General features: G+C 43.9%; 1 protein-coding gene across 2 annotated transcripts in view; it reads left to right on the top strand.

The window, feature by feature from the left end:
- ADCY5 (adenylate cyclase 5) overlaps nucleotides 1-22,552 on the top strand; it is a 472,164-nt gene that overhangs the window by 323,379 nt on the left and 126,233 nt on the right. For both annotated transcript variants that reach the window (XM_029605225.1, XM_029605224.1), the window contains exon 8: nucleotides 4,386-4,526. In XM_029605225.1, coding sequence (XP_029461085.1) covers nucleotides 4,386-4,526 — 141 coding nt within the window. The remainder of the gene's footprint in view (nucleotides 1-4,385; nucleotides 4,527-22,552) is intronic.

Below are 22,552 nucleotides of genomic sequence, written 5' to 3'. Positions count from 1 at the left end.
CGTGGGCCCTAATTTAAATAAATTAACTTACTGAATTGCGCACACAGGAGAGCGGGCGCTTGCCCGCTCTCCCGCATGGTTTACTGTATCGGCCTGATAGTTGTTTAAATTGCAAGAAGTCAAGTCCCTTCTGGTTTTTGACATCTTTAATTAGACCAACACAAGAAGCATCCAAAAGGTTCCCTCTCCAGATGTGATGCCATTTGATGAAACGGGTGGCTATTTTGCTCATAACTTTACCAAAGAGAAGTAAAAAACAGATTGTAAAGCTTCAGAACACATGAAGGAATGTAGTAGATTTGATGCGGCACAAGGTGATTCCCCGTGCATGAACAATCAGTAGGTTAGCTGAAGTAGAAACAGTTACCCAAGCAATCAGGCTGTATTTCCGACTGGGGACTATTTTGTATCCTCTGCAGCTACAGAAAATACACGAGCAAGAACAATCTACCACATTTAGAGACCTTGGAAAAATTTCAGGTTTTCACCACGGGCGGTCCTGCATTTTTTACGATTCTGCTGCGTTCTGGTTCAGACAGCAGGAAACGTTTGGAACTTGTGGTTTAAGTTAGCAAGATTTTTATCTGGGCTCCTACCAGTTACACCCCCAGCAAATTGTTCTCCTTAAACTTAGTAGTGGGGGGGTCCTGGGAATCGTGTCCGGGCTCATCATAGTTTCGCAGACAGCATTGTACGAGTCCCGGTTGTGGAAATGCGTAAGACTCGCGCCTCATTCCTGCAGGCTGTAAAGAGCCGGCCTTGCCTGGAGGGGAGGGAAAGAGATTTCTAACAGCTGCAGCTTCCGTTTTCAGGAACCCTCTTTTAAACATCTTTGTAGGAAATACCAGTGCGCATTTGAACTCCATGCAATAAAATGTGGAAATTGCTTCTTCCCTCCCTTTCCTCTTTTTTTTTTTTATCGTTTCATGCCCTGCTTTCTTCTTTCCATATTCATCGTCCCCTGCTGAAGAGCGAATTTAACATAACGGCCCCGTGCACTTAATGTAATTGATAGCTTGCTCTTTGGTTGCCACTGGCTGAACACCTCATTAAGTTGAAAGAAAATGTACATAGCATGTCAGATTTATTTTTCAGATTCACGGATGCTTGACTGTAGGCTCCTAATGTGCTCTGGCAACCATTTCCCCCCCCCCCCCATATTAATTAAGAACAGAAAGTTATGTCTTTGACAGGAATTCCATCCAAAGAGCGGCAAATGATTATGCAGATTAGAAAAGTTAACAAGCTTTCTTTTGCTTATTTGAGCAAAAATCATAGCTGGATGCTTTCTCGATATTTCTAAGACTCATTTTTAAGAAGGTGCCTCAACATGTCCTTAATAATGATTGCTAATGTGCCCTATAACTAGCACAGCCATCGTAGACTTTCCTGTTGCTATGGGCTTGTAGGAAGCACCTACCTTTCTTCTGCTTTGAAGACCTCCCGTAGAAGAGGATATAATAGAGGGCTAAGTTACCTACAGCAATTTCCCAATGTCATAATTTGAGACAGGAAGAAATCCCCCCCGGTTGGATGCTGGGCAGCAGGGTGGTCGCAGCTCCTGGATCCTCCCAAGTGCCTCCTCCATGCTACGGCACCTGGCTCGTGACTCGGCCTCGGAGATGTCATGGACGAGGAGCTAAGAGTTGAGAAGAGCTGAGAGAGGCCCATTGCTGGGCTTTGCTTGAAACCCAGCTCATGGCTTGGCTGGAAGGCCCCTTCTTAGTTGTCCTTGTCCATTTTTAAAAAATAAGAAACCATTATGCATTATTTAATGGTACAAATGATATATACAGCATGTACCAATAGGATTCCCTTTTTTTTTTTTGGCACGATCATATGTACCTGGTCAGGTTTGCCATGATGATCCTGGTGGAGAAGATGTTGCTCACTGGAAAAAAAAAAAAAATCAAAATTTGGAAAATTTACCATTGAAAACAATTGTTTTCTAAAATCTGTTCTCTCATACTTAGCTGTTTACGTTCTGATTATAAAACCAAATGACTGTATTCAGAATATTTTTCATAAGCTTGCCTCACCCAAATCTCAGCACTTAGGTAAAGTTTTCATCAGAAAACTGTTCTTCTCTGTCAGTGAGTAAACGTGAACTATCCTGGGTTTTAAAATCTGTCTCTGAGGCCCAGTGTATGTCAGAAAGGTGGCTCCTCCTCTTCTGTGTATCTTTTGTTTCCAGCCCGTTGGTTTCCTTCATGATGAATACCTCCCGAAAATCATCAGCTTTTACAAGTTATTATTTGGTTTTTTTCTTTTTTCTTTTTTTTTAACAGATTGCATTCAGGGAGGGAGTCTCAGTCATTGCTCAGTGGGGACACCTGCTGGCCATTATAATATAGTAGCTTTGTAGATGATGGCAGGGGAAAGACCAATTGGCTCATCCAGTTGTACCACCCAGCTGCCAGCTATAAATGCTTGACCACTTGTTGGATATCACTTCTTAGGGATGTTTGGTTAGTTCTGTTTAATTTAGTGAACACTAATTGTTGTTTTTTTTAGCGTGGATTAAATCACTTTAGGACCTGTTAAATCAGTTAATGCACACTAAAATATTTGCAGACCAAAATGAAATGAAAAAACATACATAGCCCTAAAGCCCAGATCTAGGGTGCACATGTCCCAGGTTCCAGAGGGACTTGGCAGGGTGACGATATCCTGAGTAGTTGCAAATAATGGCTTAGGCCATCATTCCTCGTTCTGATTGAACTTGAAGCCCAAAGGAACTGGACAGAAATGCCGAATCAAAAGAATTAAATTCTAATAGTTTGGGTGAATCGAGCGACATATGAATAAGTTTATCCAGAATACACATTCTGGTCCCTGCTTACGTCGAGAGAAATGTCACACAGCAACTGTTTCATTCCCCTCAGCCGCATGTCTTCTCCCCATCCGGGTAAATGTTGACTTACAGTGCAGATTCCCACAGCTAGTCTACAGGAATTTAGGGATGCCTATGGGGCAACTGTTTTAACTCTCCACTCCATCGCCTGTGACTTGCCCAAATCTGGCCATGAAGTGCTTCCATATCCCTATGTAAATCTGTAGCATTTTAGCCATCTGCAATTATTAAAACTAGCAAGCTAAAGGAAATCATAGGCGCTGTGTGATTTAAACCTGCCTTGAAGCCAGCAGCAGTAGTGGGATTTAAGGAAATTGTGGTGGCCTCAGCCATTCCCCCCCATTTATTAAGGTTGCTGTCCCCTTCGGTCGGCACACTTTCTGACGCCTCCTTGGCTTGCTTTTGGTACCTGGACCAAAGAACTCCAACTTCCAGCATGGCTTGTTCCATCACTGGTAGGGCTGTCAGGGAGTCTGCTGGCTTTAAGACCAGCTTGATGCTGGCAGTAGCGGCAACCAAAGGATGACATTGAGGGTCACTCAACTGGTTTACTTCTGTTTTGTGAGTCTGTCTCCGTCGTCGTTCATGCTGCCCTGTAGTTCTCGCAGTGGTTTGTATTGCATTATTTTATTTTGTTCACTTTAATTAACTCTGTTAATTCTGATTCATTTTCCATTGATTTTTATACTTTTTACTTTTATATTGTGAATTTATTGCAAGTCACCCTGGGCATGGCACCATATATAAGCTGAAATGATTGTTACTATTATTATGCATAAATAGTTAAGGAGAGGCCTCCAGCCCTGGAGTGCCAGACAGCGGTCAAAATAACGTTAACCACAGCGTTTAAATATTTTGCTTTGTACGCAGAATTCATTTTGAAAATTATGAAAACTGACTGGCTTATGGCATCTGATCCTTTATTTCCTGACCACAGAGGCACCGTGGAATAGCACATCCTCCAGGAAAACAAAATTAAACTGGAAAAGATCACTGACCTTTCCAAATCCACCCCTGCCCCCCTCCCCCCGGCTCTCTACTCTCCATCCCATTCTTTCCAAAGCCCAGCACTGCTGAGATGCTTTTGTACCAGTTTTCTTGTTAACTGAATAAAGAGAAGATGAGCTTTTCCACAGTGGCTCCTGTGGCTCTGGCGTGGGTGGCCCCAGCCATACGAGTGCCTCGATCACCCAGTTGGGTTCATGTAGGGCTTTTTTTTTTTTTTGCATCTCTTAGAGTTCCTCATATCCCTGGGCCTTGAACGCCAGATTCAGCCTACAGGAAACAGTGGTTTGTTCTGAAGCATGAATATGTTTCAATTACTCATTTAAAGGAGCGATACAAGAGTCTCACAGTAATCACAGGCATTTTTTCTGGGACAGAAGGGGAAGCTAAAAGAAGGAGATTTGGTGAAGGAAGATTTGAGACTGTTTGTTTGGAGGGCGATATACATATTTTAATTTCGAAAGGGACCAGAAAAATGACAGCATTGAATTATCTTTTCCCCCACCTTACCCCCACTCCCTTTTAGAAAGAAGAGAAAGCCACGATTGCGAAGATGAACAGGCAGCGTACAAATTCCATTGGCTATAACCCTCCGCACTGGGGCATGGATCGACCGTTTTATAACCATCTCAGTCCACACCAGGTCTCCAAGGAAATGAAAAGAATGGTAACTATTTTCAGCATCAGGCAATGTGTGATTGTTCGCTTTGTAAACTGTAGTGAGAACAGAAAGATCACTCCATTGGGAAGGACCTCAAACTGATCTTAAAAATGACTAAGGCTAATGACCTGAAGTGGAAACAGCAGAGAAATGTAAATGATGGAAAACAAAGCCTTTCAGCCTTTCCATGCACTTATAGGATATCTCTCTCCTTCTCTATCTAGCTATCTATATAATTTTTTTAATATAATTCATCATTATATAGGGCAAAACTGAATGGGATCATTGAAATAGACAGCCAGGAGAAGGTTGAATGTCTTAGATGCATGGGGTCAGTGGGGTTTCAGTCTAATGGGTCATTCATTAGGATGCATTATGGCATTTAACGAATGCGTTAATGCCATAGCGCATGTGATAATGGTAGCGCACATGCAAATTTTTGGAAGGGGTGGGATCAGTGAGGGGTTTGGGAGGGATTTATGAAAATAAGGGTCAATATTGCATGGTTTTAATGCCGGAAATAACTACACCTTTTTTCCTGGTGTTAAGCTGTGCAATATGCCCATAAGGGAGAGGGAGAGGCCTTCACAGTGTGCAACTGTTTATCTCTCTATAGGAGGGCCATCTAATAGGTTGATGTGAGGTGTTGGTGGTGGTTTAGGGGCCAGGAGCCAGATTCTTATGTAGAGTGAGATGTACGAACAGCACAGTACACCTCGGTGAAGATTTGACATCATTTGGAGTGAGGAAAGTCTCACAAAGATGAGATTTCTACTGTGTTATCTCACCCTAGCTTGATGGTACCCTGTTATAGAGTCCATCAAGCTAGGGTGAGAGAACATAGTAGAAATGACATCTTTGTGAGAATTTCCTCACTCCAAATGACATCAAATCTTCACCGAGGTGTACTGTGCTGTTTATATATCTCACTCTACATGAGAAACTGGCCCCTAAACCACCACCAGCACCTCACCCTGACCTATTAGAGGGCCCTCCTGTAGAGATATAAATGCTTTACTACTATGAGGGCCTTGTAGATAGTCTCAGTCTCACAAAAATAGTTGCGATGGAGAAGGTACAGAGAAGGGCAACCAAAATGATAAAGGGGATGGAACAGCTCCCCTATGAGGAAAGGCTGAAGAGGTTAGGGCTGTTCAGCTTGGAGAAGAGACAGCTGAGGGGGGGATATGATAGAGGTGTTTAAAATCATGAGAGGTCTAGAACAGGTAGATGTGAATCGGTTATTTACTCTTTCGGATAATAGAAGGACTAGGGGGCATTCCATGAAGTTAGCAAATAATACATTTAAGACTAATCGGAGAAAATTCTTTTTCACTCAACGCACAATAAAGCTCTGGAATTTGTTGCCAGAGGAGGTGGTTAGTGCAGTTAGTGTAGCTGGGTTCAAAAAAGGTTTGGATAAATTCTTGGAGGAGAAGTCCATTAATGGCTATTAATCAGTTATACTTAGGGAATAGTCACTGCTATTAATTGCATCAGTAGCATGGGTTCTTCTTAGTGTTTGGGTAATTGCCAGGTTCTTGTGGCCTGGTTTTGGCCTCTGTTGGAAACAGGATGCTGGGCTTGATGGACCCTTGGTCTGACCCAGCATGGCAATTTCTTATGTTCTTATGTTCTTGAAGGCTGCAATAGGTTTACTACACCATGTGAAACTACTGGTGTGGTAATTCTAAATATGCCCCTTCTCATCATGGGTGTTATCCATGCATTAATAACACATTTTAATCAGTCTAGGAGTAAATTAGATTGCCGTTTCATCCCAGGTCCACCAAACACACTAATCCAGCCTTGGTTTTGCTTCATTTCATGCATGGATTTGTTCTTCTGATTGTCTTAGGGGGAAATCAGTGGGCTTTTGGTGATTATAAATCTGGTGGTTTAGCTTCACTGTCAACAAAATCCTCTCAAAACATATTTCTGGCCTTATAATGGTTCAGACCGTTAAAAACAGCCAATGATAGATGGCCAGCTTGCGGCAGGCCCGCTGAAGACGTTGAAGATGTAATTTTGAGTTTGAAAGTAGCAATAAACTGGTCACCGCATTCAGTTTCTCAAAAAAGGAAAATCCATCTTGCAATAAAGACAAATAATTGGCTTTGAGGCTACAAAGGCCTCAGTGATGCAAGAGTTTGTTCCATTGTGATGTCATAGGGGTTCAACTTTAAATTTACACCAGACGCTATCCATTATCCTCCAACTACGAACACATTGAGTTTGGCCACACCCACTACTTGAGTTATTTCTCTGGCGACTTTGAAGAACATCTACTTGCTGTCTGGTTGCTATGGAGACTTATAGACTGGTGGCTTGCAGCTCCCTTTCTTGTGGCCCCTCCCCAAACAGGTCTGGATTTTAGAATAATTGCAATGGATGTGCCTGAGAGCTATTTCCCTACACTTCAATTGATTTACCTTATTTGGTTAACCCTGAAAGCCAGATCTGATTTGAGGACCAAGGTTGAGAAGCGGAGAATTTAAGGGGAAGAGAGAAAGTAATTCGAGAGGCCATTTAATTGGAGCCTCTATAAATCAGTGTTAGATCTTTTTTTTTTTTCAGCGGTCTAGTGTTCCTGTGCAACAAGGCTACCAACTGGCTTCAGTTTTTCAGGACAGGTTGATCCAGGCCTGGTTTACCACCACTTCCTGCATGGACTTGTGGTTCTGATTTCTATATGAAAAGTGAAGTGAAACCAGGACTGGATAAGCCTGGAAAAATTGAGCTGAATGGCAGTTAGTCTCAGCATAGGAGGTGTTTCCAACTCACTTACATTGAGCGTGCCTGTGTTCTTGGCATGGGGATATTCGGTAATTCAGAAAATTCAATAAAAACACCATCATTTAAAAAAAAAAAAACAAAAAAAAAAAACCCCACAAAATAAAAAGTTATATAACAAAAGGAGGAAAGATTTTTAAGTTTCTGATTTTTTACTTGATCATGGTACGTTCTCAACCAAAAGCCTTCTATATTCAAAAAAAAATTATTATTTTTTTTTTTAAACAAAAATGTCTACAACTGCATTATGTTGGGGCTGGAGGTTTAAGACACAGAGCTGGATGATTGGTGAAGAAATGTCTCTTTACTAAGAGGTAATGTAAGAAATATGACAGCAGATAAGGACAGTAAGGCCTACCCACTCGGCCCAAATTAGTTCCTTGTGCAATACCATAGTTCACTGTTATTCTCTTGTCTTTGCAACCGCTTATCCTGGGCATTGTTGATTTCTGTCCCAGAGGCTGTTCAGTCTCTCCATGAAAAACTTTTATCTAATGTTATACCTGACCTCATGTTCTGCAACTTTCTTTCCACTGAAAAATATTTGCTTCCAATGCATTGCTTATATCTTTGAGATGTTGGGGCATCTCTTCTCATAGACCCTCGTTCCTCTCTTCTGAAGTATAAGTCCTTAAATCTCGTGTGCTGTGGCATTTGGTGTAGACCCTGTACCATTTTAGCAGCCCATCTGTGGATTGCCTGTACCCTGTCTTCTTTCTTTGGGAAGTATGGCCTCCAGTTCTGGACACAGTGCTCTAGATGATGTTTCACCCATCACCTCTGCAGAGGTGTTATCGCCTCCCCCTTTTTGTACTGGTTATGCCTCTTGTTGTACACCCTACCATTCCTCTAGCTCTGGTCGTTGCTTTCTCACACTGTTTTGCTCTCTTGAGATGTTAAGACATGGTCACCCCAAGGTGTCTCTCCTAGTTATGCTCACATCAGTATCTCATCCTCCCCCCATCACATACTGCTCCCTTGTTTTTCTGCACCCCGAATACATGACTCACAGGCCGATACAGTAAAGTCCGCGGGAGAGCGGGCGAACGCTCACTCGCCGGTGCGTGCAATTCTGTATTTAAATTAGGCCCGGCGGTAAAAACGGGCAAAAGGAGGCGCTAGGGACACTAGCGCGTCCCTAGCGCCTCCTTTTTGACAGGAGTGGTGGCTGTCAGCAGGTTTGACAGCCGACGCTCAATTTTGCCGGCGTCTGTTCTCGAGCCCGCTGACAGCCACGGGCTCAGAAATCGGACACCGGCAAAATTGAGCGCCCGGTTTTCGGCCTGACAGCCGCGGGCCAAATTCAAATTTTTTTTTTTTTTTTACTCTTCAGGCCTCCGACTTAATATCGCCATGATATTAAGTCGGAGGGTGCACAGAAAAGCAGTTTTTACTGCTTTTCTGTGCACTTTCCCGGTGCCGGAAGAAATTAGCGCCGACCCAAAGGTCGGCGCTAATTTCTGAACGTAAAATGTGCAGCTTGGCTGCACATTTTACTTTCTGTATCCCGCGCGCATACCTAATAGGGCCATCAACATGCATTTGCATGTTGAGGGCGCTATTAGGTGCCGCGGGTTGGATGCGCGTTTTCCTCCCCTTACTGAATAAGGGGTAAGGGAAAACGCACGTCCAAGAGGAGGCGCACTGTTGTGCTGAATCTTAGCTGCCAAGCACTCTACCACTCAAAGGACTGGATTTCCGTAGGTTGCTCCTCAGAGTAATAATGATGAGGAGGAGGATGATTAAAAAGTAATGGAAATCTGGCAATTGTCTATTATTATGATCATTATAAAAACATGACTTCCAAACTCAGGATATCTCAGCATTTACAGTACATGATTACATTTATTACTTCCAAATGATAGAATGTAGCCAAACCTCTCCAAAAAAATGCTGGCGCCTTCCCTGCGAATCCAAAATTTGCCATGAGTTGTGGCACTGATGCACTGGAGGGCTGTTTCCATTTACCTAGGTAAATAGGCTGCCTGACAGGTTCCCACCCCGTATGCACGAGAATGAACAACACACACATGCTTTTACCTGTGGAAAGAGTAGGTGGGCTTAGGTCAGGGGAGGCAGCCATGCTCGTCGATTTGCAGGGGAAAAAGGGGATCTGCAAGAAAAAAATCAGGGGCAGATCTCTGGAACTGAGAATTGGTGCAATCTCCACTGGTTAATGTTCTCGTGGTCTTCACGAGTACCCACGTAGTTTTGAAAATTGGCCCTTAGAAGCAAAAGATAGGCGGATTCCCCCATAATATTGTGAAATAGAAAGTAAAATTCACAGCCACACCCCTGTCTGCTATGACAAGACTGGTTGAATCCACTGGACCCTGGTATTTGTCAGTTATCGCTGTCTAGGCCTGCAATCTGCCGGTCCTGCTGTCCTTATTTAATATTCCTATCATGGTAATAGAGCGTAATCCACTTAGGGTGCCACGGTAATGTCATCTTCTGTGCCAAATGCAGCCCTTATTTTTTTTTTTCCACTCTAGGCTGTCAGACACTGCTATATATGAAACAGTCATTCCCTAGTATCTGCCAGGTTTCTGTGCTGCTATTCTTAGGATGGAAGCTTAGTTTGACGTGGTAGGCTCAATAGGTCTAATGTTGTTTGGAGAATCTAATCTGGATATCATCAATTAGAATAATGGCTTCCCTTTCAACAGGTTTAGACTTTCCCATCACTGTGGATCAGAAAACTTGGCTTTAGCAAGCCAAGTTTTACTCTTTTGTGTGTTAACAATGATCATTTGCAATGTTTATTTGGTTGTTCAATTGGTTAAAACATAATTATTGATTAAAAAGACCAAGCTGTGATGTGTCTTGTCTGTAGTCTGATTAAGGATGCCAATAAACAACAGAAACAAGTAAAGAGTTTCTTGACTTTTCAGTGGCAAGATATTCACAGCTTGATTAGGATCTGCTCTCTCACAACCCCTGTGCTACTTTGAAGAAACAAGGTCACCAAAAGAACATTACTTGTCAGTGGCAGAAAGTGATCCTGTACCTGGGATCTGTTCTCTAGGACAGCGGTTCTCAACCGGTGCGTCGCGACACACCAGTGTGTCGCCAAGCACCGGCAGGTGTGTCGCGTGGCTCCCGGTCCCGCCCGCTGCTCGTTCTTCCCTGCTGCCGTTGCCGCCGGGCTATCAGCACGTTCAAGCCCAGCGGGAACGGCAGCGGTGCAAAAAAAAAAAAAAAAGCTGTGGCATCCGCGGCTGCCCTTTTCTTCTTCCCGCGCCTGCATCCCCCCCCCCCCCCGGACCCGGAACAGGAAGTGATGCGCGGGAAGAAGAAAGGCCGTGCCGCGTGATAAACTAGCAGGCACGGCCTTTCTCACGCGGCACGGCCTTTCTTCTTCCCGCGCACCACTTCCTGTTCCGGGTCCGGGGTGGGGGGGGATGCAGGCGCGGGAAGAAGAAAGGCCGTGCCGCGTGATAAACTAGCAGCCGCCGCTGCTAGTTTATCACGCGGCACGGCCTTTCTTCTTCCCGCGCACCACTTCCTGGTCCGGGGGGGGGGGAAATGCAGGCGCGGGAAGAAGAAAAGGCCAGCCGCGGATGCCACAGATTTTTTTTTTTTGCACCGCTGCCGTTGCCGCCGGGCTATCAGCACGTTCAAGCCCAGCGGCAACGGCAGCGGTGCAAAAAAAAAAAAAATCTGTGGCATCCGCGGCTGGCCTTTTCTTCTTCCCGCGCCTGCATTCCCCCCCCGGACCAGGAAGTGATACGCGGTGCGCGGGAAGAAGAAAGGCCGTGCCGCGTGATGAAGTAGCAGCGGCCGCTGCAGCATCGGCCCCCAAGCTATTGCAGCAGACGGTAATCGGGAGAGGAGAGAGCAGCAGGAGCCTCCCGCGATCGATGGAATTCTTCCTTATTGGCCTGCGGGGGCTGGAGGAGGAGGAGCAGCTACCGTTGGGGGGGGGGGGGGGGGAGAGAGAGAGGAAGTGAGTGACAGAAAGAGAGAGAAGCAGCCAGCCAGCCTGTGTGTGAGAGAATGTGTGTGATTGAGAGCCTGTGTGTAAGTGAGAGAATGTATTTGATCGAGAGTATGTGTGTGATTGAGAGAAACTGGTCAGAGAGCTGATGTATGTGTATATGTGAGAGACAATGAAAGTGACTGCTCAAGGAGATGACTGATGTGTATGTGAGACAGTCAGGGATGTGTGTTTGTGTGTGTGTGAGAGAGAGAGAGAGAGAGAAAAAGCATGGAAGTGAGAAATCTGGGTATGTGAGAAAGCATGGGAGTGGGAAGCCTGTGTGTGTGCATGTATATGAGAGAGACTGGTTGGTAAGGTGACGGTGTGACTGGTGTGTATGTGAATGTGAGAGAGAGAATGTGATTCAGGGAATGAGAAGCCTGTGCACGTGGAGAGCGAGCATGGAAATGAGAGAGAGAGACTGGTGTGTGTGTATGTGTGTGTAACAGAGAAAGTGATTATGGGAATGAGAAGCCTGTGCATGTGAAGAGAGTGAGCATGGGAGTGAGAACCTGGGTGTGTGTGAGACACAGCATGGGAGGGAGAAGCCTGTGTATGTAAGACAGAACATGGAAGTGGGAAGCCTGTGTATGTGTGTGTATGCATGCATGAGAGAGATCAGGTGACGGGTGTGTGTGTATGTGTATGTGGGAATAAGAAGCCTGTGCATGTGAAGAGTGAGCATGGGAGTGTGTGAGATACAGCACGGGAGTGAGAAGCCTGTATATCTGAAAGAGAACATGGGAGTGGGAAGCCTGTGTGTGTGTATGCATGAGAGAGATCAGGTGACGGGTGTGTGTGTATGTGTGAGAGAGAGAAAGTGATTATGGGAATGAAAAGCCTGTGCAGGTGAAGAGTGGGCATGGGAGTGAGAAACCTGTGTGTGTGTGAGACACAGCATGGGAGTGAGAAGCCTGTATATCTGAAAGAGAACATGAGAGTGGGAAGCCTATGTGTGTGTGTATATGCATGAGAGAGATCAAGTGACTGGTGTGTGTTTGTGTGTATGTGAGAGAGAGAAAGAAAGTGATTATGGGAATAAGAAGCCTGTGCATGTGAAGAGTGAGCATGGGAGTGTGTGAGATACAGCACGGGAGTGAGAAGCCTGTATATCTGAAAGAGAACATGGGAGTGGGAAGCCTGTGTGTGTGTATGCATGAGAGAGATCAGGTGACTGGTGTGTGTGTATGTGTGAGAGAAAGAAAGTGATTATGGGAATGAGAAGCCTGTGCATGTGGAGAGAACAAGCATGGGAGTGAGAGACTGGTGAGTGTATGTGAGAAAGAGAAAGTGATTATGAGAGTGAGAAGCCCATATATGTAAGTGGAACACGGGAGTGGGAAGCCTGTGTGTGTGTGTATGGCATGAGAGAAACTGTTCAGGAAGGTGACTGGTGTGTTTGTCAAAGACTGGGAGATGATTGGTGTGTGAGAGACAGAAACTGGTCATGGGGGCATGACTGGTATGGTGTGTGTGTGTGAGAGACATGGGCCCTAAGGAAGAGGACCATGAGTATAGAGCTTAGCCACTACTGCTGCTTCTGGTGTGTGCTACAGCCTGCATGGAAGAGGAGTAGGACAGCTGCTGGAGGGGGTAAGTAAAGGTGGCTTTTTAAGTTTATTTTTCTTGATTGACTGCCATTTTAATTATTTAATATTATGTGATGTGTCTGCTTTTTTTGAAATATTTTATTGGTGTTTGGAGAATTTTTAATAGTTTTTATGAGTTTTTAATTGTTGGATGTTATTCTGTTCATAGTTGTTGTGAAACATTTATTCTGCTTATTAGTATAGTTTTACAATTATTTCTGTGTGGGGATCTATAGCTGCTTGTTAGTTCTGTTTTCCTAATAAGAGGTGTATTGGTTTTTAGGGCCTGATTTTAATATTTATAGTGTTGCCTTTTCATAGATAGGGTTGCTCCTGTTTGAGTGTATTCCATAATACAGGTGTAACTGTGTGTGGATTAGTTTATGTGCATTACTACAGATCCTGGGAGTATGTTAGGTCGGTTCTGTGTCTGTTACAGAGATATTTTACTAGCATGTAAGTGTTTTATCAGTCTTATTTGTTGCGTTTTCTCAAGAGGACATGCATTGGTGATAAACTGCTGTCTTTTCATAAGTAGGGCTATTGAGCCTGAAAGTAGAAGGAGTTTGAGTTGCTGTTACTGAGATGACACCAGAACCAGAATATCTTTTTTGTAGAGTGAGTTGAACGGGGAATGTCATAATTCTGCCTTACATCCATTATTGTGGATCAGGGGGGTTCCCGTGGATGCAAACTGTACATTTACATCTAGCCCTGTGACGATCATGGGTCAGTGTGTCACGCATGTGAGAACCATCTGTCAGGTGTGTCCCGACAGAAAAAAGGTTGAGAACCACTGCTCTAGGAGATGTAATATCCTCTCACATCCAGGATGCATGTTCAGCATGCGTGGAGGAATGGCTAGTGCAGTGGGGCTGCAAACCAGGGAGACCAGGGTTCAAATCCCACTACAGTTTATTGTGTTGTTGGGCAAGTCATTTCACCCACCATTGCCTCAGGTATAAACTTAGATTGTAAACCGTTTGGGTACAAGGAAATATCTGCAGTACCTGAATGTAATCTGGTTTGAACTGCCAAATGAGTGGAATATAAAATAAATGTATCCAGAGGATAGGCACAGGACTGCTGTTGATTTGGATGTTAAGAATATAGATTGCTATATCATGGTCCATATGGCTACCAATGACATAGGGAGATGCTAGAGGCCAGGGGCGGATTGGCCTATCGGGGGATCGGGCATCCCCGGTGGGCCGGTTGCTCTGGTCACGTGGTCTGCCGAGCGCAGCCACAACAGAGCCTTGCTCGGCAGACCACGGGGTATCTTCTGGGCCGATCTGGAGGAAAATCCCCGGGTCGATCTTTATTCGTAATCCGCCCCTGCTAGATGCTAAATTTAGGCTCCTAGGAAGTAAACTAAAATCCAGAGCCTCCAGGGTAGCGTTCTCAGAAATGCTACCAGTTCCACTCACAGGACCGCAGAGGCAAACTGAGCTCTGTAGTCTTAATGTGTGGATGAGGCAATGTTGCAGGCGGAAGGCTGGAGATTCATTAGGAGCTGGGGAACTTTTTGGATGGGAGGAGCCTATTTTGGTGGCTAGTGCTCCACCTTCAACATACTGGTTCGAACAATTAAAAAGGAAATTGAACAGCTTTTAAGGTAGATCAAAGAGGAAAGCTGACAGTTGCTCAGGAGCACATGGTTCAGAGCAGGCTAGCCACAAGGCTACCATTAGGGGAGTTTAGAGTGTCCTGCCATTGAAGATGTAGAAAAAGCTGATTCCAAATTACTTGAATCAACTGATAGTAAGCTGGTTATGAAAAAGAGTTAAAAGAATGCATTTAAGTGTTGGTATGCAAATGCCCAAAGTCTAAAAACTAAGATTAGAGAAATCTCAGAGACCTGGTGGAAGAATGGGACATGGTGATAAGAGGGTATAAACTATATTGAAATGACAGACCAGATGGGTATTGTCGTGGCATGGCTCCATATGTTCAGGATTCCATAGCATACAAATTCTACAGGAAACAGATTGCTCCGTGGAATCTCTTTGGATAAAAATTCCATGTGTGATGAGGAGGAGGAGTTGAGCAGCGGGGGGTTTATTACCATCCCCTTGACTAGGATGGTGACAAAGATTGTGCAGTGTTAATGGAGATTAGATGGGCTAACAAACGCGGAAAAATCAATAATAATGGGAGATTTCAATTACCCTTGTATTGATTAGGTGGATGTCTCATTGGGGCAAGTCAAGGAAGTTAAGTTCCTAGATGCCATAAATAACTGCTTCATTGGGTAATTGTTCCTAGAAGCAAGAGGTGGGATGCCGCTATGCCAAGGACTAGTTTATCCCAAATCAGTTCATCATACTTACATGTTGCTGCTTTTCTAGAGGGAGCTGAGCTGGTGAGTACAGGAGCTGCACAGTGAAGTGCGGGACGTTTATGTCTATATTAGAGGGCTTCTTTTTGAGAGGTGTTCGATTAAATCTTAGGGTAGTAGACTATCTGCTTGGTGGCTGCTTACTGAATTTTTAAAATCTAGTTGCTTATGGGACCTGTGTGTTACGTTTAGAAGGTAATTCTGGTTGTTGGAACCAACTGTTTTGTTTTTTTTTTAATCAAGCTGCTTGAGGGACCTGTGTGTTAAGTTTGAAAGATAATTCTAGTTGTTTGTGAGAACTGACAGAACTTTTCTTACCTGTTTTAAAAAGATATGAGCATATATTTTATGTGTGAAAATAAAGTCGGACTTACTAGCGTAAATTGGTGTATTATAGAACATGCGTGAATAATTGACGTTTTACCAGTTACTCCACCAGTTTGCCCAAACCTTCTCCAGGTCATGGAGACCTTCCTGGTTCTTCAGCCTGAACTCTTCCAGTTCACCCAGACCTCCCACTCAGCCAATAGTACACAATAAACACGTTTAATGTCATACAAAATAATTAGCACGTATAAAATTACATCTACATGCGTCCCTTTTAAATTAGCAACTTATGTGTGTAAATGTTGGCCCCAGACCAGAACTCCTCTAGACGCCCCTTTTCTAAGCGCATGTGTGTGTGCATAAAAGCAAAAATACACATATGTTTGATGTTTATAAAATAGCCTATATGTGAGTAGATGCTACTTTTGCGCACATATGCTAATTTTTACGCACATAACTCTTTGAAAATTCACCCCTTAGAGTTTGGTGTGCAGTTCTTGTTGCCACATCTCAGAAAAGATATAACGGAATTAAAAAAAAAAAAAAGTACAGAAAACGATGACCTGATAGTCTAAAGAGTTAAGGGTTGTTCTGCTTGCAGCAGAGATGGCTGAGTGGAGATAGGATAGAGGTCTATAAAATCATGAGTGGAGTGGAACAGGTAGTGCAAATCAGTTTTTCATTCTTTCCAAAAATTAAGATTAGGGGCCACCCCATGAAGTTAGTTAAGTTAGCGCATTTAAAACAAATCTGAGAAAATATTTTTTCACTCAACACACAATTAAGCTCTAGAATTCATTGCTGGAGGATGTGGAATGGGCAGTTAGCATAGCTGGGTTTCAAAAAGGTTTGAACAAGTTCCTGGAGTAAAAGACCATAAATCATTATAAAGCAGCATGGGATCTATCTACTATTTGGAATCTTGCTGGCTACTTGTGACCTGAATTGGCCACTGTTGGAAACAGGATACTGAGCTTGACCCAGTATGGCAGTTCTTATGTTCTTTCTCTCTGAAACGTGTAATAACATTGTCAATTGATTCACCCTCCCCTTGATTGCAACAGCCAAATATGTATTTTTCATATATTATGTTTTTAGCAGGCCTGAAATAGGCTACCAGTGATCAAGGATAGCTTTTGTATCCTTTCTCTGCTCCTCTGGAAAGCTCAAATTGTGCTTATAAACATGGCGGCATTCAGTACCCATCGCTCTTTTCAATGTAGCTGCCTGCACTTTGGCTGACTTCTTATTTAAGTCTATGGCTAAAGAGTAGTCTTCAAATTCTGCCCTGAAATTTTCCCAGTTACTACTTCAGTCACCCCTAACTTTCATGCTTTCGGGAGGCAGAATGTTGATAGTAGCTACCATGACACAGATGTGCTCTCATTCTTCAGCACATGCAATCCTAAGCCAGTCATTATCACTGCAAGCCTTGTGTCACGGATGTGTGAGCCCTAAGGCTGTGGCATGGTTGACATGGTTGATGCAGCCTAGTAGGCCAGCAGTTGGCGGTCACGCCCTTACTGAGACTGGAACTGGAGCCTTCACCCGTACCAGCCCCATTGTCCATGGGTTGAGCCTTTGGATTCCAGGGGCTGGCAAGGCTTAGGCGAGTGTCCCTTAGGGAGTGGTCAGAGAGAGTCCAGGTACAGATAGTGGTCAGGGCAGACAGCAAGCAAACAATGCCCGGGTCCAGGCCAAGGGTCAGGGCAGGTAGTGAGCAGGCAAAATCCGGGTCCAAGCCAAGAGTCAGAAGGAAGTGAGCAGATGAAATCTGGGTGCAGGCCAAGAGTCAGGGCATTTAAAAACCCTGCCGTGTCACGTCATCAGGAGGCGCTTCTGCTGGCTTTTCCTGTCTTCAAAGATCAGCGTGCATGCTTAAGGACCATGTCAGCAGAGTGGGGGAAATCAGCGAATGGTGGTGTCTCAGCTGCGGCAGTGTTTGGCAGCATGCAGGGTGAGTGCGGCCAGCCAAACATTACACCTTGCCTTCTGCTCTCAGTTCTTATAGAAACATAGAAATGACGGCAGAAGAAGACCAAATGGTCCATCCAGTCTGCCCAGTAAGCTTTCACACTTATTTTTTCATACTTATCTGTTTACTCTTGTCCCTTTTATGTAGCTTTTTGGTTCTATTTCTCTTCCACCCCCGCCATCGATGTAGATAGCAGTGCTGAAGCTGCATCTAAGTGAAGTATCTAGCTAATTGGTTAGTGAAGTATTTAGGTAATTGGTTTGGGGTAGTAACCACAGTAATAAGCAAGCTACTCCCATGCTTGTTTACCCAGCCTGTGCAATTTAGTCCTTGTTGGTTGTTTGAATATAAATCCTCTTTTCTTCATTCCCCGTGCCGTTGAAGCAGTGAGCTGCGCTGGATATGTATTCCAAGCAAAGTATCAGGCTTAATTGATTTGGGGCAGTAACTTCCGTAACAAGCAAGCTGCACACATACTTATTTGTTTTACCCAGACTGTGTAATTCAGTCTTTATTGGTAGTTGTCTGAATTAAATCATCTTTTCTTCATTCCCCCTGTCGTTGAAGCAGAGAGCCATGCTGGATATGCATTGAAAGTGAAGTATCAGGCTTATTTGGTTTGGGGTAGTAACCGCCATAACAAGTGAGCTACTCCCCTGCTTTTTCGTGGATGCAAATCCTTTTTTCCACATTTCCTCTTGCCTTTGAAGCATAGCGCAATGTTGGAGTCGCATTAACTGTGTATATGTTTATTGAATAAGGACATTAACCATGTGTGTTTATTGAATAAGGACATTAACCGTGTGTTGAGCCCACTGCACTCTGGAAACTCTTTGCTTCAGATACAGGGAAGGGATGGAAGTTCAAATACATCTGACATCATGTTCCAAATGTAGAAATAAAGGCACCTGAAAGCTGCTAGTGAACAAGAGCCCTGTTGTATTGTAATTGCCCAGCAAGCAATTCACAAGGTTAAAGTAACAACAGAGACAGGATGTAGAAAACAGTGAAATATAACAAAGAGCCACAAGGTGGCATCAACATCTGTAACAGGAAGTAGATACATAATCATCCCAGGACAACTGTCTGCACATATTTATAGCTAATAATGCACACAGATGTTTTTTCCAAGAAAAATTACCTGCATACTTTTGAAAATGGAAAGTATGAGTGTAATTTCTAACCCTACCCACAGGAACACCTCTTCTTATTGTAGGTATAGGTATGCGCATACAGCTCCTATGCGCATACGTTTACCCTCATATAAGGCAGTCAAGTTTTTTCTCTAGAAAGGGCTATTTCCATGGGTAAAGCACTGTTTTACCCATGGAAATGGCTTTTAAAGTTTCCATTAGGGAGGGTAAATTCTATTACTGTGCGGGTTGGGGGTAAAATGCGCGTGTTACTTTTACACACGGATTCTACCCACGTTTTCTAAGCGAACCTGTGCACCTAAGTTTGCTTGGAACATACTCGGATAATTTGCCATTCGCCGCACACAAAATAACCTGCGCGAAGTTGCTCCCTGCTCTTTGCAGGGCATCGCTTGCGCTCGCTAAGCTTGTGTGTATACCTTAGAACCCAAAAACGTACACGCGGTATGTCCCAGCTCCTCCCCTTCCACCTCTCCTCAGAACGCCTGTCTCCAGTGTGCATAAAAGTGTGTTATGGGCGTGCTTTTACCATGCGCTGAGCCCCTGGTGATTTTACAACAGCTGTTTACATGCATACACTCTGTTTTATGAGTGTATGCGTCGTTTAGAAAATCAGTCAAGACTCGGTGCATTTAACACTAGGCACATACTTCAATTTTGCATGTATTTTTACACTCACTGAGGAGAGGTGCTCCCCAGGAAAGGGGAATTGATGCACATGCACATTTTTTTTAAATTTTTTTTAAAAAAGTACTTAGACCACTATTCAGTAGGCCATTTAGTGGACAAGTTATCCAGCTAAAGAGAGTCACAGGCCCTTGGATATCTTTTTTTTTTCATGCTGATACTGGTTGCGCTACTTACCCGGATATCTTTTAAAGATATCCGGATAAGTAGCAAGTTATCTGGCTATACAAGGCCGGATAACTTTGGTCCTCTTTTTTAAAACAGTTCTAACTACTTATCTGACTATAATTTAGCTAGATAAGTGGTTGAATTCTCCACATTTGCTATTTATGTGGATAAGTTTTGAGTTATCCATCTAAATAGGTTTTGAATATGGACTCCATTGCATGTAAGTTGCCAATCACAGGTTATGTCCTGCTTAGAGCAGGCGTAAACTTGCGGGCATTAATGATGTGTGCACATACTCGGCCAATTACCTGAATATTCTGAAAACGAACCTAAACATTTAATTTCCCTTTGAAAATACTTGGTAAAATATGCAGGACGTTTGAAAATCACCCAAAGTCCAGGTAGTGATTTAAAGCCAGCAGAATTGTCAGCAGATATCTTTTCCAGAGCTTTGCAAACACAGGAGAGAAGGATGTCCAAGTGGTTATTTAATTTAATTTATTTATTTATTTATCTCTCTCTTTTTTTTTTTTTTTATATCGTCAATCTGTAGAAAATCTTAACGGGGGTTAGTTTCAAGTCTTTGGGGGCTTTTAATTTCATCTCTTCCGAAGATGCCGTGTGATCCTGGGAAAGTCACTTTACCTCCTTGTGATTCACTGTTCTGAGCTATAATTGGGTAATAATTATATTGTTCCTTTCTACCTACTTCACAGGCTGCCATGCAGCTTACAAGTACTGGAAAATTGTACCTCTGAATTAGCTGTACATATGCTTTGGAAATGCTCTGTCTGTAAAGAGCTTTGATGTCCTGTTTGGATAAAGCTCACCCTGATAAATCAAATTATCATCATCACAGGGAAGAATGAATCAGGTATTTTTAAAGAGACGTAAAATGGATGGGGGGATGAAGAAAAAGGGGAAGAAAGGAAGCGAGAGAGGGACAAGGTGGAGGAAGGGTGGGAAGGAAAGGAGGGTGTGCGAGAAAGGGAAGATGGGAAGAATTGAAGGTCTAGAAGAAAACGAAGAGAAGAGACATCTGAGAGAGGAAGGGAGAAATGGTAGGAGAACTTCAAGAGAAGGAAAGAGGGAGGTAAAAGGCTGGAAAAGGAACTTGCTGAAGGACTTTCTCAATAGATCCTTTCAGATGGGAGTGGTGCCGCTAGATTGGAGAAGGGCGGTTCTGGTCCCGTTTCACAAAAGTGATGGCAGAAGGGGTTGGAAACTGCAGGCTGGTCAGTCTCACTTCGGTGATGGGGGAAAATTAATGGAGACTGTGCTGAAGGAAAGGATAGTGACTTATCTACAGTTCAGTGAGCTGCACGATGTGAAGTGAGATGGCTTTGCGACAGGAAGGTTGTGTCAGATGAATGTGATTGATCTTTTTGATTGGGTGATTAGACGACAAGATCAAGGGCAGCCATTTGATATGGTTTATTTGGATTTCAGCCAAGCATTTGATATAGTCCTGCATAGGAGGTTCATGAATACAATCAGCAGCCTGGGGGTAGATCCCAAGGTGGTGGAATGGATAAGAAACTGATTGGCTGATCAGTGATCAGTTCTGGGGCGTGTTCTGCTCAATATCTTTATGAGCAATATTGCACAGGGATTATAAGGAGAAATTTGTCTTTTCACAGATAACAAAAAGATCTGCAAAAAAAGTGGACATCTCTGAGGAATAGAAAGAATGAGAAGTGATCAAAGCTTGAGAATTGGTCAAAAGTTTGGCAGCTGGGATTCAGTGCCAATAAGTGCAGAGTCATGAATTTAGGGTGCAGAAATCCAAAGGAGCCGGGTGGCAAGAGACTGATGTGCACGAACTGGGAGTAAAGACTTTGGTGGTGATGATAACTGATGATCTGAAGATAGCAAAGCAATGTGACAAGGTGACGACTAAGGCCAGAGTGATGCTGGGCTGCAAAGCGAGAGCCATAACCAGCAGGAAAAATGAGGTGATGATGCCTCCATAGAAATCCTTGTTGAGACCTTACTTGGAGTACTGTGCTCAGTTCTGGAGGCTGTATCTCAAAAAAGGTAGAGATAGGAAAAATGCGGTACAGAGAAAGGCAGCCAAAATGGTATGGGGTCTGTACCTTAAGACATATATCATAGACCTAAATATCTATATCCTAGAGGAGAGGAGAGTTGGGGGGGGGGGGGGGGTCAGATATGATAAATACCTGAAAGTTATTAATATGCACAAGAATCAAACCTTTTCCAATAGGAAAGAAGCTGTAGAACTAGGACTCATGTTGTTAAGCTCCAAGAGGTTAGACTCAGGAACATCAGGAAATATTCTTTTCACAGAAAGGATGGTGGATGTCTGGAATGCCTTCCCAGAAGAAGTGGTGAAGTCAAGTCAAGAGCGGTACCAGAATTCAAAAAGGCATGGGACAAACACAAGAGTAGCCTTAGTGGCTAAAGGAAGGAACTGAGGAACTGAGATAAGCTGTGGTAATGTTAGCATAACATTTCTGGATGGGATAACCTGCAGCAACAACCCTAAAAAGAAGGCAAGATGGGCGTAATCTGCAGTTACAGGGTTAAACACCTCGCTCGGCAGACTGGATGAACCATTTTGGTCTTTATCTGCTGTCATTTTTTATGTTACTGTGAATGAAAAAATGGAAAGAATGGGGAATGCAAGAGAGGAGGAAATTGCAGGACTGCGACATCTTATTTGTTGCGGATATGGACCCTTGGGTCGAGGGGGGAGTTGGCGCAACCCGCATGGAGGACCCCTGCAGGTCCCCACCATCGGCAGGCGGAGCTGGCTGAAGCAGAGGCCCCCAACTGGAGCTTCGCCAATACCAGCCCATGTTCCCCTTAGGCTGAGCCCTTGGGTGCTGGGGCTGGATGGACGTAGGTGCGGGCCTCTGTGGAGGGTGAAGATCCATTGAAATGAAGTCATTGCAGGCCAGCATGAAGAAGGAAATTAAGTCAGACAAGCAGTGATCGGGGCAGGCAACAATCGCCAGGGGCAGGTTCAGACTGTGGTCAGAGGCAAGCAGTG

The sequence above is a fragment of the Rhinatrema bivittatum genome, chromosome 6, assembly GCF_901001135.1.
Source record: "Rhinatrema bivittatum chromosome 6, aRhiBiv1.1, whole genome shotgun sequence".
Classification (NCBI taxonomy): domain Eukaryota; kingdom Metazoa; phylum Chordata; class Amphibia; order Gymnophiona; family Rhinatrematidae; genus Rhinatrema; species Rhinatrema bivittatum.
The sequence above is the reverse complement of the archived record's forward strand: the minus strand, read 5'-3'. Positions and strand labels throughout refer to the sequence as shown.